At 34.5% G+C, this 15459-nt stretch overlaps 1 protein-coding gene and 1 pseudogene across 2 annotated transcripts; one reads left to right on the forward strand and one right to left on the reverse strand.

Annotated features, from left to right (window-relative positions):
* Positions 1–727: 727 nt before the first annotated feature.
* LOC128181355 (uncharacterized) lies at positions 728–2943 on the forward strand (annotated as a pseudogene).
* A 5296-nt stretch (positions 2944–8239) lies between these two features.
* LOC128181641 (protein O-mannose kinase-like) lies at positions 8240–14714 on the reverse strand. 2 transcript variants are annotated; one of them, XM_052850114.1, is made up of 3 exons: positions 14620–14714; positions 9481–9718; positions 8240–9249 (listed from the first exon to the last, which is right to left on the reverse strand). In XM_052850114.1, the coding sequence occupies exons 1-3, from the start codon at positions 14661–14663 to the stop codon at positions 8494–8496; spliced, it is 1038 nt and encodes a 345-aa protein (XP_052706074.1). In that variant the 5' UTR covers positions 14664–14714; the 3' UTR covers positions 8240–8493. The 2 variants fall into 2 exon arrangements, with proteins under 2 accessions (XP_052706074.1, XP_052706073.1); XM_052850113.1 differs by having other exon boundaries at positions 9481–10060; positions 14620–14713.
* Between the last annotated feature and the right edge of the window lie 745 nt (positions 14715–15459).

Raw genomic sequence — 15459 nt, forward strand, 5'->3', positions numbered from 1 at the left:
ATATGAAAAATTCTACTTTAGCTTTCTCATGCGCATGTGTACTGAAAGAAGACTTTGGCTGGAAATATATGTAGAAAGTCCTCATGTTGGATTTTCTACTCTTTCCTGTTACACTCCGTTTAGATGATCTAAACACTTTCATCTTCAATTTTAATGAACTTGTATGTTTTATTTAATTATCAGTGTATATAGTGCATATTCAATTGATGCATCATATAGTTTCTTATAATCTATAAAAATCAGAGATTTTTTGGTTGTAAAATACTGTTTTCCTGTTATGTGCACAAATTGTTTTTTTGATACTTATTTCAAAGACTGTAAAATGATAATTGAAATGGACACTGCTCCATTTTTAAATTTTACAAAAAACAATGTAAAAACTGTGTAACTGTTTCTTTGAAAATATAATAATTGCCCTGCCCTCAACTTGAAATATTTTCCCATTCCAGTCTAAACCAATTCACAATCAATTCTAAACAAGTACTGAAATTTCACTTAACTGTTAAACTTCATTTTTTTTACCAAAGCAGGAAGGAGAAAAATGTAGGACTATGAATCTTTTAGTAAGCTCTTACTTTGAAAGCAGATAAATTTTAAGTTTTTGTATTCTTTCCATGCATGTTTATTTGTACAACTAACACTAAATTTATCCTTTTTTATCCATGAACATTTTTCATTTCCTTAAATTTCATCCTATATAAAGAATAGAACATAAATATAACAGCATCTAACATAAAACAAAAGTAAAATTTCCTCATCGGTGTGATTTATTCCAAAATGGAGTCTTTTCCTCCACAAATGTAAGTGCAATTATTTAATATCCTAGCATTTTTTAAAAATGTAGGCAATAAGATAAGTTTAAAAAATATACATTTAAATAATGACAGATGTGAGGGACTGCGGCACATGTCTGAGTCCATGTTTCTGGGACTGTGCGAGAAAGTGGGGACCTCACAACAGGTGGCCAAAAGGAGGGAGACAGAGGACATCAGGGAGATGGTGCACAGACGAGTAACACCTAATGATGGGACCATGGTGATGAAAAGTAGAAGTTTCAGAGAAGGATTCAGACTGAATGGATCAGATATAGATTATATGTTATGGCCAAACAACCACCGAGTGATCATGGACATCTCTCAGTCTGAGTATTACAACACAGCCAATACAACCTTGATTCTCTCTGACAGTTCTGAGAGTCCACCAGGATTCACTCTACTTCAGTTACTGACACGAACAAGATACAGAAAATTCCAATCATCATGTGTCAGAATGAATGATATAGTCTATATATCTAGTTCTATACACAGACACTTAACTTGTTCATCAGTTGTTCCCAATTCTACTGTACATGGACCATGTGGTAGTGGTGTTGTAGCAGGGATAGTAGAATATGACCATGCCTGGTGTTTTGTTTGTAACTTTTGGCCTCCGTCTGCCTCATCATGGATAGACAGATGTCATTCATGGCCTGATCCTTAAGTTGTTGATGACATTGTCAGAAATGGATGTCACTTGGTAGCAATAGGACACCCATTAGGACCCCATGGAAATGAAGAGTAGAGAGTTTCTTTCTCTCAGGCAGAATACAAACTTGTTTCATCAATGAACTACTGTCAGTTTTTGACATACGGGTTGTTAAAACTTTTCTTGAAAGAAGTAATGAATCAACAATCAGAAGAAACCAATAAACTATTGTGTTCCTATCACATGAAGACAACAATTTTCTGGGCAATTCAACACAACACACTACCTCACTGGTGTCCACAAAATCTCCTGGCCGGTTTTTGGGTCTGCTTTAAACTCCTCCTTAAATGGGTGTATGAGGGGGTTTGTCCAAACTTTTTCATCCCACAAAACAACCTGTTTCTGACAAAGGTCCATGGCTCAGCACAAAACAGATTGTTCCTACAGTTACATGAATTGTACAAGAAAGGTCTGGCCTGTCTGTTACAGAGTTCCTCTATCAGGTCCTTCATCATTGATGTCCTGTACAATCCTAGACTTTCTATTTGTACAGATGAAAGTATAATGAGGTCTGAAGTTGATTATGATGTAGAAATTGTCATGGAGTCCTCTAATATTGTAGCACCTAGAGTAGATATATTTGGTCTAACCAAATCCATACACACAGTAGAACAGTTGGTAGAGTCACCCCTGACACATTATCAAGTTGTTACATTACAGAGACTTACAACCTCCATCTTTCAGTGGACTGCATTTGAATTCCACAATATGTTCACTTACACAGGTTGCAACAAAACGGTGTATATTGCAGACAAAATGTCCTGTCACATGCTGAAATTAGCAGCCAAGTTTGGGTATGTTTCTGACATGTTGTACATTGCCATGTATTATTACAAGACACTCAGATACAGGGAAGCTTTATCTGTTATAGAGATGACAAAGGTCAAGTTAGCACAGCCATATCTGATGTATAGGAGACATGTAGACAGAGAGAGGTATACTGAGGCTGTAGGGGGACAGTCCTGGTCTACAAAGATCAGACGGGCTGTAGCAGAGGATATCAAACTTGAGTATGAAATCTGTTATATCAGTGAACTAATACCGGAACAAAAGTCTGCTCTACAAAACAGGTGGCATATTTTATCTATCCCAGTGTTTGTAATGTTACACTTCCTAGAGTTCTTGTGTTACAGACACATTGATACAACATTATCACAAGCTGCTCTAGATGAGCTACAGGTCCTAGTCCACCATGATCCGGGACGGTATGTAACTTATCCATGCAGAGACATCTCCTGGGAGATCCTGGGGATCTGTCAACACATCACAGGGAACCTCCAGGCTGCTCTATACTCCTACCAACAGTCACTCACACAGTATCCATTCAACAAAATACAAACTGCTACACAGAGGAGAATACAGCATATTGTTCAATCAACACCACACCAGTATCTGTAATTTAGAATAGATATCTGTCTTAGAATGAAAAGCAATCAACAAAATCAATATGTGTGTATAGATCTAAAAAAACATAACTATTATAATTCTACACAATTGTATATATTTACATATCAAATATTTTTGCCTGTAAAGTGTGTTGAAAGCTACGGCAGTTATAACACTGTAACGCTCACAGGAAACTCAAAGGTTAAAATGAAGAGTTTTATAATGACATCACAAACGTTGAATGCTGTAAACTGCATCGTCACAAGCGAAAATCAAAGTTCACGCTTGTGGCTGTTCCAGTGGTTCTTCCATTATTATGAACTTACCCTAAAGATAAGATAGGAATATTAAGGTATAAATCACATTTGCAGACAAGGCAAGGAGTAAAAAAATGTAAATATACACATTAAATCATGATTTTTTGAAGAATACAGTCTCATAACTGCAGCAATATGTGCATACACATTTTCATAATGTGCTAACGCGCGTTACGCAATTTGTATGCAAACACCGCTGCAGTTATGAGACTATATCTTTCAAAAAATCATGATTAAATGCTTTTATAGAGACATCTCCTGGGAGATCCTGGGGATCTGTCAACAGATCACATGGAACCTCCAGGCTGCTATATACTCCTTCCAACAGTCATTCACACAGTATCCATCACACAGCATACAAACTGCTACGCAGGGGAGAATACGGGATATGGTTCAGTCAACACCACACCAGTATCAGTTATTTGGAATAAATATCTGTCTTTGAATGAACAACCATCAGCAAAATCAATATGTATGTATAGATCTAATATACATGTTAGAAAACATGTACAAAGTTACATTCCCACATCTATCTACAGTTTCTAGATCACAAGATACAGACTTGCTTGTGCATTGGAGTGCAGAACCTCAAATATAATTTATTGTTTGAGTGCAATCTTTAATTCAGGGCTTTTTTGTAATATTTGGAATAAGATTACCTTATCTATACCATATTGTACATCTTTTAGCAATGCTATGTATCTTACTTTCCTTTTCGCATAAATTTTGAATAACTCAAGGAAACAGGCATATTCTATTTATAAATAAAGTTCAATTTACAATTAAAACACGATGTTTGACCAATATTTAAAAACAGAGAAAGTGAATTGTTTTGATGTTCCATTTGTTATAAAGTTTAATTTTCAAATATCTGAATTCCATTTAAAATTATTGGGCAAGATGCTTTAATCGCAAAAATAATTTCAAATCTGATGTATTTCATTTTATAGCTGATTTAAGAATTGTTACACACATTGATAAAGTTTTCCGGTCAATTTTTCCTTTGATAGAAAATTTTTCAAATTCATTTCTTATCATTTAATAAAACATTTTCAAATTATGAAATGTACAGTGTCATAGATCGATGTAAATAAAATAAATGAAGCTGCGTGTATGAATACAAAACAATAACAGCAACACTTTCAAAATGGATGAGTCTCCAGCTGATGCAGAGCTATTGAGCTGAATTTAATAGATTACACACAAAAAAAGTTGAAATCTAAACCAGCTGAATTGGAAACAAAAAACAAGAGACCCATTGGCCACATCGCTCACCTGAGCAACAACAGACATAATAAAATTAGCTTTATGGAGTCATATACAAAATATCTGAACAATGTCGTATAATAGATCTTGTATAAAAAAAATTCCTCTGCATATTCTTCAGTTTATCATTGAGCCCCTTTGTAACAGGATGATTTTACAGTCATATCACATATTGAGCATTGCAGTTCTTGAGAAGATGATCAGACTTAAACAACTGTTTATAGATGGATTATATACCTACATCAAGTTTAGAATCCCTTGTGAGGTCCAAGAATTGTCCAGGAGCCAGAGTTTAAACAATTTGAAAGAATCAACAGTTTGTCAAAATGCTTGCATATAAGTAAAACCTTATATTAAAACATTTGAGTTTTTGTGAACAAATTAAATGTATTCCTTTGTAAAATTGGAACCCCCCCCCTCCAATGTGGCCAAACCCTACTCCTGAGGAATATGATTTTGACAATTTTTAATCTTGACTACATGTATTTGAAGACTTCCACACAAGTTTTAGCTTTTCTGACCGAATGAAGAAGAGAAGAAGATTTTTGAAAAACACCAAAAAATTTTCAATGATTTTTAATTATCTCCCCTTGAAATAGGGCGTGGCCCTTTATTTTACGGACAGACAGACAGACAGACGGACGGACGCCAGACAAAAAGTGATTAGAAAAGATCACTTGAGCTTTCAGCTCAGGTGAGCATAAAAAATACATGTGGTGGCTTGTGATATTATTCACTATGCAGCAAAATTCGTAAAAACCGGTTTTAATGTGAGTTAAATCGCTGGAGTATGCAACGGGGCATAAAAATGCAAGAAGACGCGATCGTAGAATATAGCTGATATGTCGACTTTTGTAAATGTTGTAGTAACTAGATAGCAAATGAAGTAGTTAATGGTATATCTGCTGCTTGGAATACCCTTACGGAGTTGATGCACTATCGACTCATAGCTTTGTTTTACGATGCTTATTCTGATGACCGATCATGTACGAGTGTTAATATAAAACTCATCGTTATTGAATTTGTACAGCAGTGTTACCGTGAAAGTGTATAGGCCTATATGTTCAGTGTAAGTATTCCTTGAATTGGAACAGCCAGCCTTGCTGTAAATGTTCCTCGTTGATCTAAAGCAGACGCAACGAAATCGTGAGAAGACGGTTTATTTTCTTTTTTTAATTTTAAATCAAATAATGTGTATTGTTTATTTTTGAAGGTTAATCTTTTAATTTTTTTATATTTATAAAGTTGTATTTTGTTTGCTGACAATTAAAACACACACAACTTTACATTTTGTTGACAGTGTTCATATTGGAAATTCCCGTTCTATAAATAGTATTAAATAAGAACAGTTGAGAAAAGTAGATCCAGCAAACTTTTATTGATGCAGATATCAATTTTTCGACCAATCAAAAGCGCCAATATCTTATCAAACTAATAAATATGAAATGATTATAAATTTGTATAAATGGAAAAAAAAATATTTAATTGCAAAAGAAAACCCTACTTTTAATTATCATGTACTTCTCAAATTCATAATGCTTTTTTTTAATTTTTGAGGCACTAGTCTCATCCTGTAAGTAGGATAGTCAGAAAGCAGGTTATCAGAAAAGCACATTTGAGCTTTCAGCTTAGGTCAGCTAAAAATGGACTACTGTAGGGCAGGACATTCACTTACGGCGTTCATTTTCCCTTTATTTGCCAAAATAAAATGCTGCAAATCTAACGTCTAGTTAAAAAAATATTTGAGTATAATGAGAAAATTTAATTTTCAATTATCTATTCATGAAAAAAGACAATACAAGTTTTTGTTTGAATGGCATAGCAATATTTCATAAAGCTGAGTAGCACATTGAATTAATTGTTATAAAATTGCACAGAATGTTCTCAAATTTCTTTTTTATTAATTCTAATTGGTAGAAAAACTTCTATATAATCAGGGTCATAAATATTATTACATTGTTTCTGATGGTGATAGGATAATTAAATTTTGCCCAGGCTAATGGAAGTGTGAACATGCATCATACAAAAATCACCAATGTATATTACTTAGCACTTATAACCAATAATTATAACTTTCAACTTAAATTAAAACACCCTCTACATTAACATAACAAGAGGCCCAGGGGCCTGAGTAACATTGGTCATAACACCATCAGCTAACGACAGCCTTAGGAATCAAGGACAGGGTATCCAGTCTTAAAATTAAGATTGTATTTGGTATCATAATTTCATCTAATTTACATGTATTTTCACAATCAGTAGCCTTTTAATTCTTCAAAGGAACTAATTATTTGTTGTTATTTACTTATTTCTTTTATGAACTTTGAACCTGTAAGGGCCCTTTTCTGACCCCTGTGTCTTGATTCAATCTAATTTAATCTATCCTATATCAGAAAGCTAATGTTAAAGTTTGAATTTTATGAACTTATCAATTCTGGAGAAGAAATTTTTTAATTTCCTCACTATATCTTTACTTTTTTTCAATAAATTATCTTCCATTTGAAGGGAAAATGGTCCTTTCTTTGAATATTCTTCAAAGCACTTCCACAAGGTTGCTTTGTGCCAAGTTTGGTTGAAACTAGAACTGTCCTATTAATGAATTTACGTTCTTCTGTAATCCTACTATACTTTATCAAACGACTTTTCCTAAGACAAGTTTTGTAACTGAGACGGAAGTCAACATCTTTCGGTGACGTAAGGTATATATACTCTTGACGGATAAAATCCGAGGAGTCAATACAAATCAATCGATTTTCCGGATGTTATCATACCAAAGTGACCGACAGATGTTTACTTCCGTCACAGAATCACAGTTGGGGTTGTTTTGAATAAATCGTTTATTTTTAAATCAATTTTTAGATGTTTCATATAAACATGATATGTACTTGACTTTAATGGAATTTCAAACAACAAAAAAAGTAATTTGCCCCGGGGTCTTAATTCGGGGAAGGGGTCCTATCTTCAAGCACCTGTGGTTCCTGCTCAGCATTATTTTCTACGTGGCACTTGTCTCGAGTAACATAGAGTTAAATGATTTTTGTTCTCAAACAAAGCCTGCTTACAATTAAGGAATAAGGAATCCTTCTTTGGGTATACTGAGGTTATAATTTTGGTCGGACGTGATCAAATCATTTTGATTTGATCACGCCCCGACCGAATTATCACCTCAATATATTCAAAGAGTGATTCCTTATTATTTATATTTATATAATATTTAGCAATTGTACGATTACATATATATATGAATATTAATAAGGAAACCCCGCTTGCGCCCCAATTATACAATATTTGAATTTATTGGACTGTAAAGTATGGGCGTCGGAAAGGGCAAAAAGACGTTAATGCAAAACGAACAACTTATCTTTAAAAACATGCTAAAATACGAAACAGACCAGCTTGAACAAAACCAACAGCCTATTTTACAAAATCAACAGACACATATGTATAAGCAAACGACCACCGATTCAAACAAATAGTTATGCTCTGAATGAACTGTCGTGCAAAAAGGTATCAGGACAAATCGTATCCTGGAGAAATCGTATCCAAGAGAAAACGTATACCCTTGAATTAAAGGGAACGTTTTTAGGCGCGAATCCAGGTTTTTGGCTCGGACCCCCCCCCCCCCCGATACCCCTAAATATCCCTCGAACTCTACTTTCTCAATGGAAAAGAATTCTGGATCCACGCATAAAAAGACTCTGTATTTCAAGGCTATACGTTTTCCCCTAGTTACGATTTTTCCAGGGTACGATTTCTTCTGATACCTCTTTGCACGCCATCCAGCGTTTATTCAGTGCACGACTGTTGGTTTTTCATCGGTAATCATTTGTTTTGATTCGGTGTCTGTTGATTTTGCAACTGAGGCTATGTTTCAAAAAATAAGTTCGTTTTGCATTTAAGTCTTTTTTACCCTTTCTGTCGCCCATAACAAACTATGGTAACTAAGAAGAGTTAACACAAACTTACAACTGTTCTCTAGTCAATTGATATATTTGAAAAATTACTTTTTTATAATATCTTGATATATTGTCAGGTATGTCTCATACACTTGTTCAGCGGTTGGTCGTTTCCTCGGGTTGCGGTTCTTGCACTGGTTGTGGATGTCATTTAAGGAACGTTTAAGTTGAGGTGTTGAAACATCATCACCTAGAAAGTACCAACACATGTCTGGAATCTTCCAGATTTCAATCTTTTCGTCGTATAGCGGCAATTTGGAAGCATCGTATCCCCCTTTGTAAGGCCACAATTCCTCAGGAGCAGGAAAGTAACCTTTAACCTCGCCCCAATCAGTGCACTTCATCAACTTTCTGTTTGTTCCGTTCACTAGTATGGTTTCCATGGAGTCGACGTCACTAAGAACTAATCGGAAATCCTCAGTAAAAAGAAATTGTCCTGCTAATTTTTGGAGATTTTTTGCGTCACATTGGACGTATATTTTTCCATCGTGTCCAGAATGCAGGGTTCTTAGTATATCTACATAGCTCACACATAACTGCATCCTGGTTTGTAAAGTGTTATAGAGGGGATATTCCTTAAATCGAATCTCCAAATCCCTTGCATCAAGCAGTCTGTGAACCTCTGTGACAATGGTATCATTGCAATGGCCCACAAGCTGTAGTAGGACAGAGGGCTTATAGAAGTTTTTCATCAGATTTATTCCCTGGAGATAACCAGGGCCTGCAATCTCCCCCGCCAAATCAAATGTCCTTAATTTCTTTACTACAACAGGAAACTTCTGCCAATAAGAATGCCACACCTAAAAACAAACCAAAGAAAAAATAGAAAATATCAGTGTTGAAAAAGTTTGACCACGTCACAGTGTAACATAAAGTGAGCAGTGATAGAAATTCACGATAGGTCATTATTAAATCTAATATTGATTGAGAAAGGTAACATTATATTACGTTAGGATATTCAGATCCAAAACGGAAATCCAAATGAAAATGAATAAAAGCACTCTTTTAAGAATACAAGAATAATATCTTACCTCTTTCACATATCCCATGTGTCCTATTTCCTCGCTGAATTTGAGTTGTTCAACATCCTCACAAGTGAGTAGGGGGTGACATTTTGCCATTCCATAAAGTCCAAAGAAGCCATGATTACACACCGGTTTACATATTTCGCGGTTTTCCACGACACTCCAGATGCACTTGAAGTTTTGTTCAGGTGAAATAGTGAGCTTTTTGTGCGTCCCAAATATATTTTCTGGTAAGAGATGATCTCTTAATATACATAACAAAGAGAGATACATAAATATGCAAACGAGTAGACTTCGCCTCCATTTTGATTTCATGTTATTTCTCTTTTTTGGCTACTGGGTTAACACCTCCCTAACTTTTAGTGACACGCACCATGACGAGGAAAATATTCATACAACTAGAAATGAATATATATAGATTACAATCGTTGTTTTACTTTTGCACAAATGCATATGTGTTCCTAATGGTACATTTAGAATTTTATAATGAGACAGATTGCATCTATTGCTCTGTCGACTTTAAATACATGCATAATCGATCCGTTCACTCAAATATTTCATGTCTGTCCGGAGAGAAGTTATTCTTCTGAAAAAGCAAAGTTTCAGTCATGAGTTGCAGTTACTTATACAATTAAATGCTTTCTTTAGTGATTCATGCAGGATATGCAGTCGGCGACATTGCAGAAAAAATACTTTACCCTCGTTATCGGGTTATGTAATTTTTTTCTGCAATGATTGCTACCTTTATTACCCACAAGAACCAACAAAGAAAGCATTTAATTGTTCATATTTACATCTATTTAAAGAAATTTTTAAAAAATGATTGTAAAAAGTAAATACAATTAACTAAATTACTGTTAATGTACATCAGTAGAGCTAAAAGAAACAGCCAAATCATATCCTATGGAAATCTGAGTATGACATCATCACATTTTTTTCGTGCAGTCTGTGATTTTTAGTTCACTTGAGCTGAAAGCTCAAATGAGCTTTTCTGATCACATTATGTCTGTAAGTCTGTATTTATGTCCGTAAACCTTTTACATTTTCAGTATCTTCTCCAGAACTACTGGGCCAATTCAACCAAACTTGACACAAAGCACTCTTAGGCAAAGGGAATTCAAAATTGTGAAAATTAGGGATCACGCTCATTTTCAAGGGGAAATAATTCGAAATTGAAAATTTTTGAGAAATTTTCATGAACCTTCTCAAGGAAAATTTGACCAGGAAAGCTGAAACTTATGTGGAAGCTTTTTCAGGTAGTGCAGATTCAAAGTTGTGAAAATCATGACCCCGGGGACAGGGTAGGCAACACATTGGGGGGGGGGGGGGTGTCAAATTTTACATAGTAATATATAAGGAAAAGTCATAGAAAATCTTCATTTCAAAAATTCGCCAGAAAAGCTGTAACGTGTGTTAAAGCATTCTCTGGGATTCAAAGTTCTAAAACCATGATCCCAGAGGAGAGGGTTGGGCCACAATGTGGGGGGGGGGGGGGTGTAGTGGAGTTTTTACATAGGAATATATTTAGAAAAATCTTTTAAAATCTTCTTCTCAAATACCAATTGACCAAAAAAGCAGTTGCTGATGAGGAAACATTTTCAGGAAGTGGAGATTCAAAGTTCAAAAAGTTAGTTCAAAGTAAAAATCATAATCCCCTGGGTGGGCCATAATGGTAGGGGTTAAATTTTACACAGGAATACCGATATACATGTATAGAGAAAAGTGTAAGAAAATCTTCTTCTCCAAAAAGCAATTTGCCAGAAAAGCTGTAACTTGTGTGAAAACAGTCTGATTCCTGGGGGTAGGGCGGGGCCACAATGTGGGGTTGAATTTATACGTAGGAATATGTAGAAGAAAATCTTCTCAGAAAACCAATCGGTTAGAAAAGCTGTAACTTGCGTGGAAGCATTCTTAGGTAGGGTAGATTTAAGTTTGTTCAAATCATGATCCCTGGAATAGGGTGGGACAAACAATTGGGGGGGGGGGGGGAGAAACATTTTTACATAAAAATATATTGAGAAAAGTATTTAAAAATCTTCTTCTCAAAAACCAATCGGCCAGAAAAGATGTAACTTGTGAGGAAGGGTCCTTAGGTTGGGTAAATTTAAATTTGCAGAAATCATGATCCCCGGGGAAAGGGTGGGCCATAATGGGGGTCGAATTTTGCATTAGAATACTTAGAGAAAAATCTTTTAAAATCTTCCTCTGAAAAACCAATCGTCAAAAAAGCTGTAGCTCGTGTGGAAGAATCCTTAGATGTCTAGATTCAAGTTTGAACAAATCATGACCCCCGCGGGTTGGCTCTAACGCAAGAACCAAAGGTTTAACTTTCCTTCAGAGCGTGTATCTCCTGTCTATTTTATTTATTTATAAACAGGACATATGCTTTTATTAAAATTGGAACCACGTTAAGGGTACCCTGTTCTGTCAATTCCAGAACATTTTCTGGTGATTTCTATCAACCGAAGCAAAAAATCACCATTCGCATGTCCAGTCTTTTTATTCCTTAGAATTAAAAGGCATTATGTAATTACGTAGATATCTGAAATGAATGGTTGCGTTCTCTAATTTTTTAAAACAGAAAAAGTCTATATCGTTTCAAAATATTGTGTTTTTGGGTTTTTTTTATTCAAAATTTGAAGCATGTAATTTTTACATACATAGACGTAAATTCATGACGCAGCGATGTCACGTATATATAATGGTATAAACATCAATATCAAGTGTTCAACGAAATTTACTCAAAATTAAAATTTAGATAAGGAAAATTTGATGTATTATTTTATACAATACAGCGCCAATGTAAATGCGGTGCATAGTGTGACATTATTTTTGGATCAACCATTGTACATGGTTTTACTAAAATGCAAGCATTTTGACATATTATTTATTTAGAATTGCTTAGAACCTGGACAATTTTTGTGGCCCACCAGGGCCTTAAAGTTTGACGTATGCTTTTATAGACATTTGCTTAAGATCTTCTTGAAAACTGTAATACTCATTATGTGATATGATTTTGAAATCATCCTGTTCAAAATTGGCTCAATGTTCAACATAATAATATCTGAAGAAAAATTTGAAAGTCTTTTTACATCTTTATTCTACTACTTTGTCCAGATATTTGAATATATGACTCCATAAATCTGATATCATTACATGGCTCAAAGTCACACTTACTATTTAGTCGCTAAATGGTGACCAAAATTTATTTCTGATGACCATTTCAAAAATTTTGGTCTCCATCACGAAATATTCCACTCGATAATAATAAATGCATGTGTTAATGACAAGAGTTATTATGAAGTTTAGGAATGAACTCGTGTATACCTTCTGTATTTATATCATTATTATGAAAAAAGACCTGATCATGTTTTGCTTGGTGATCAGAAATTGTCTCGCATTATGACAAGCCCTTAATTTTCTTGTGCATTATGACAGTTTCATGTTCGTGAGAAGTACATTAAGTTGTAGCAAAACCCCAAATGTTTACCAAAGAGGCAAGTGGATAATACAAAAACCTCATAAAGTAAAAAAAAGGGTCTCCTCTATGTAGGTTATTTACAAAATTCCTAATGCCATATAAATACTGGGGGTCTGTATTTATTCAAATAAATGACTTTTCTTACTCTTCTCTTTTATCTTTTTTAGTGCTGTCAACATTATCTCCTTTCTTCGTTTATCCAAATTGCATTAAATTAAGTTTTCCTCTTTTCGCCATGCTGTCTCAATCCTAATGACGCTTTTATTACTACCTGAGTTTATTTTTTCAAACGTAACGTTGACCGAGAGTTTGGTAAAAAATTTGGCAAATGGCCGTTTTAGTCGCAACTTGGAGCACTGCATTATTGCTATTGTTGCTCAGGTGAGCGATGTGGCCCATGGGCCTCTTGTTTTAGGTCGCTCTTGGTTTCGACCAATCGATAATCGGGGCATGTAGATTTCATTTATGTCAGTTTCTATGTACCTATGAATTTACAATAAATGTCCGTAAGAAATGGAAGGAATCATACTCAATAGATGTAAATATAGTATTTTAACAAATGTTTTGAACATCCGTGTATATGTACTTAAAGAACATGAACGAAGAGTAGGCGCAGTGGCGTCGGAAGCAAATTGAAAGTGAGGGGGTGGGGGGTGGGGGCTAGACTAATCCTCAAAAATCTTGATAAGCAAGGGGGGGGGGGGGGGGGAGGGAGTATATCTATAGCTCCAAAAAAAATCTTACTTAAATTTTTTTTCCACCTATGACTTCAAGGTAAGGCAGCCCTCCCCCCCCCCCCGGTTCCGACACCTATGAGGCGGGATAAATGCTGTTAGTAGGACACTTATCTAAGTAACTGAAAAAATAAAAAAAAAAAAAAACCTATCAACTATGTATATTTATCAATATAATTAATCATTTGTTGTCTTGTAAAACGTTTAAAACATGCCGATGTTAAAACTAATCCTCAAATTAGCGCAGCTAACTTAAAGGGGCATGGTCACGATTTTAGTCAAAAATTATTTGTCCGATTTTAATGTTTACAATTCTTCAGTAAGGCATTTTTAATAGGCAACTAAAATTTGAGTATCATCCGTTGATTTATAAGCGAGTTACAGAGCTTACAATTCTTTGCTATGTAAACAACCGTTTTGTTTACATTTTGAATGTTGAAGTGAAAATTCCAGTTTTAGACCTGAAATGATTGTGTTAAACGTTAAGAACTGTTCAATTTTGCTTAAAATGAAAAAGATGATAGACAAATCAGCATGAAAAAATTTTTTTGACTGGTATATTGAACCTACGTAAACAAAAAACAGGACGTGAGCCTTGTTTACGTGACAACGAATTGTGAGTCTTGGATCTGGCTCAAAACTCTACGCCTGACATGTCAAATTTCACATGATTATTAGAAATACATTCCTAAAGTATTGTAAATAATAAAAACAGTAAAATTGAGTTTGACCAAAATCACATGTCCATGCCCCTTTAAATGGTCCGTGTGTTTTCAATGTTATAATATTAAGTAATTAAAAACAGCTATTAAATTGAATCAACAAAAGTTGGATGCGAGTCCGATTATCCACGTTATTTTTTTTTTTTTTGAGAGAGAGAGAGAGAGAGAGAGAGAGAGAGAGAGAGAGAGAGAGAGAGAGTATGCATACCTGATCGCACAAGTTCCCATGTAAAGAAGATCTTTTACGTTCATGGATTCATAGCATAATGCGATGTAATATTATGCTGCGTCTCTCAATTCAGGAAGAACCTGGGTAGCCTAAGGGTAAAATCTTACATCTAAGTATTGGCAAATAACTTATGGGCTAAACGTTTAGTAGCGTGTGATTGTAAACTTACGTATATAATGTATCGCTATTTTTATCAATGTTTTTCTGAGGGTTCGTTTATGCACCCATGGTTGAAATATGTTAGAGATATTCTTAACTCATGTGGTCTTTCCTATGTCTGGATTAAGTTTTTCTAGTATCAAATGGCTATAATCTATTGTTAAAGAGACGCTCAAAAATCAGTTTTTACAAGATTGGTACAGGAGTGTAGAAACTTCACCCAAATGTTTAAATTACAGAATCTTTAAGAAAAGCTTTGGACAGGAAATTTATCTTATGAAACTTCCAAATGATTAAAGATTCATATTTACAAAATTAGAACCTGTAATCATAAATTACCTATTGAAATTGGTATATGGATTAACATAGAAAGATGTCATAGAATTTGTTCTTTATGTAATAAAAACACTTTGGGTGACGAATACCACTATGTTATAGAATGCCAGGCATTTTCTTTATTCAGCAACAAATTAATGGAAGAAAAATATTCAACAAATGTTAATACTTATATTTGTGAACCTTATGAATACAAATGACATTGATTCATTAAAACAATTGTCCATATTTGTTAAACAAAATATTAGCTCATTTTATTTAACTCTGGTCTCTTCCTAACTTGGCCATGCAATTGTACATTTGTAAATATTTTTGTTTTTTTGT

The sequence above is a fragment of the Crassostrea angulata genome, chromosome 4, assembly GCF_025612915.1.
Source record: "Crassostrea angulata isolate pt1a10 chromosome 4, ASM2561291v2, whole genome shotgun sequence".
Classification (NCBI taxonomy): Eukaryota; Metazoa; Mollusca; class Bivalvia; order Ostreida; family Ostreidae; genus Magallana; species Magallana angulata.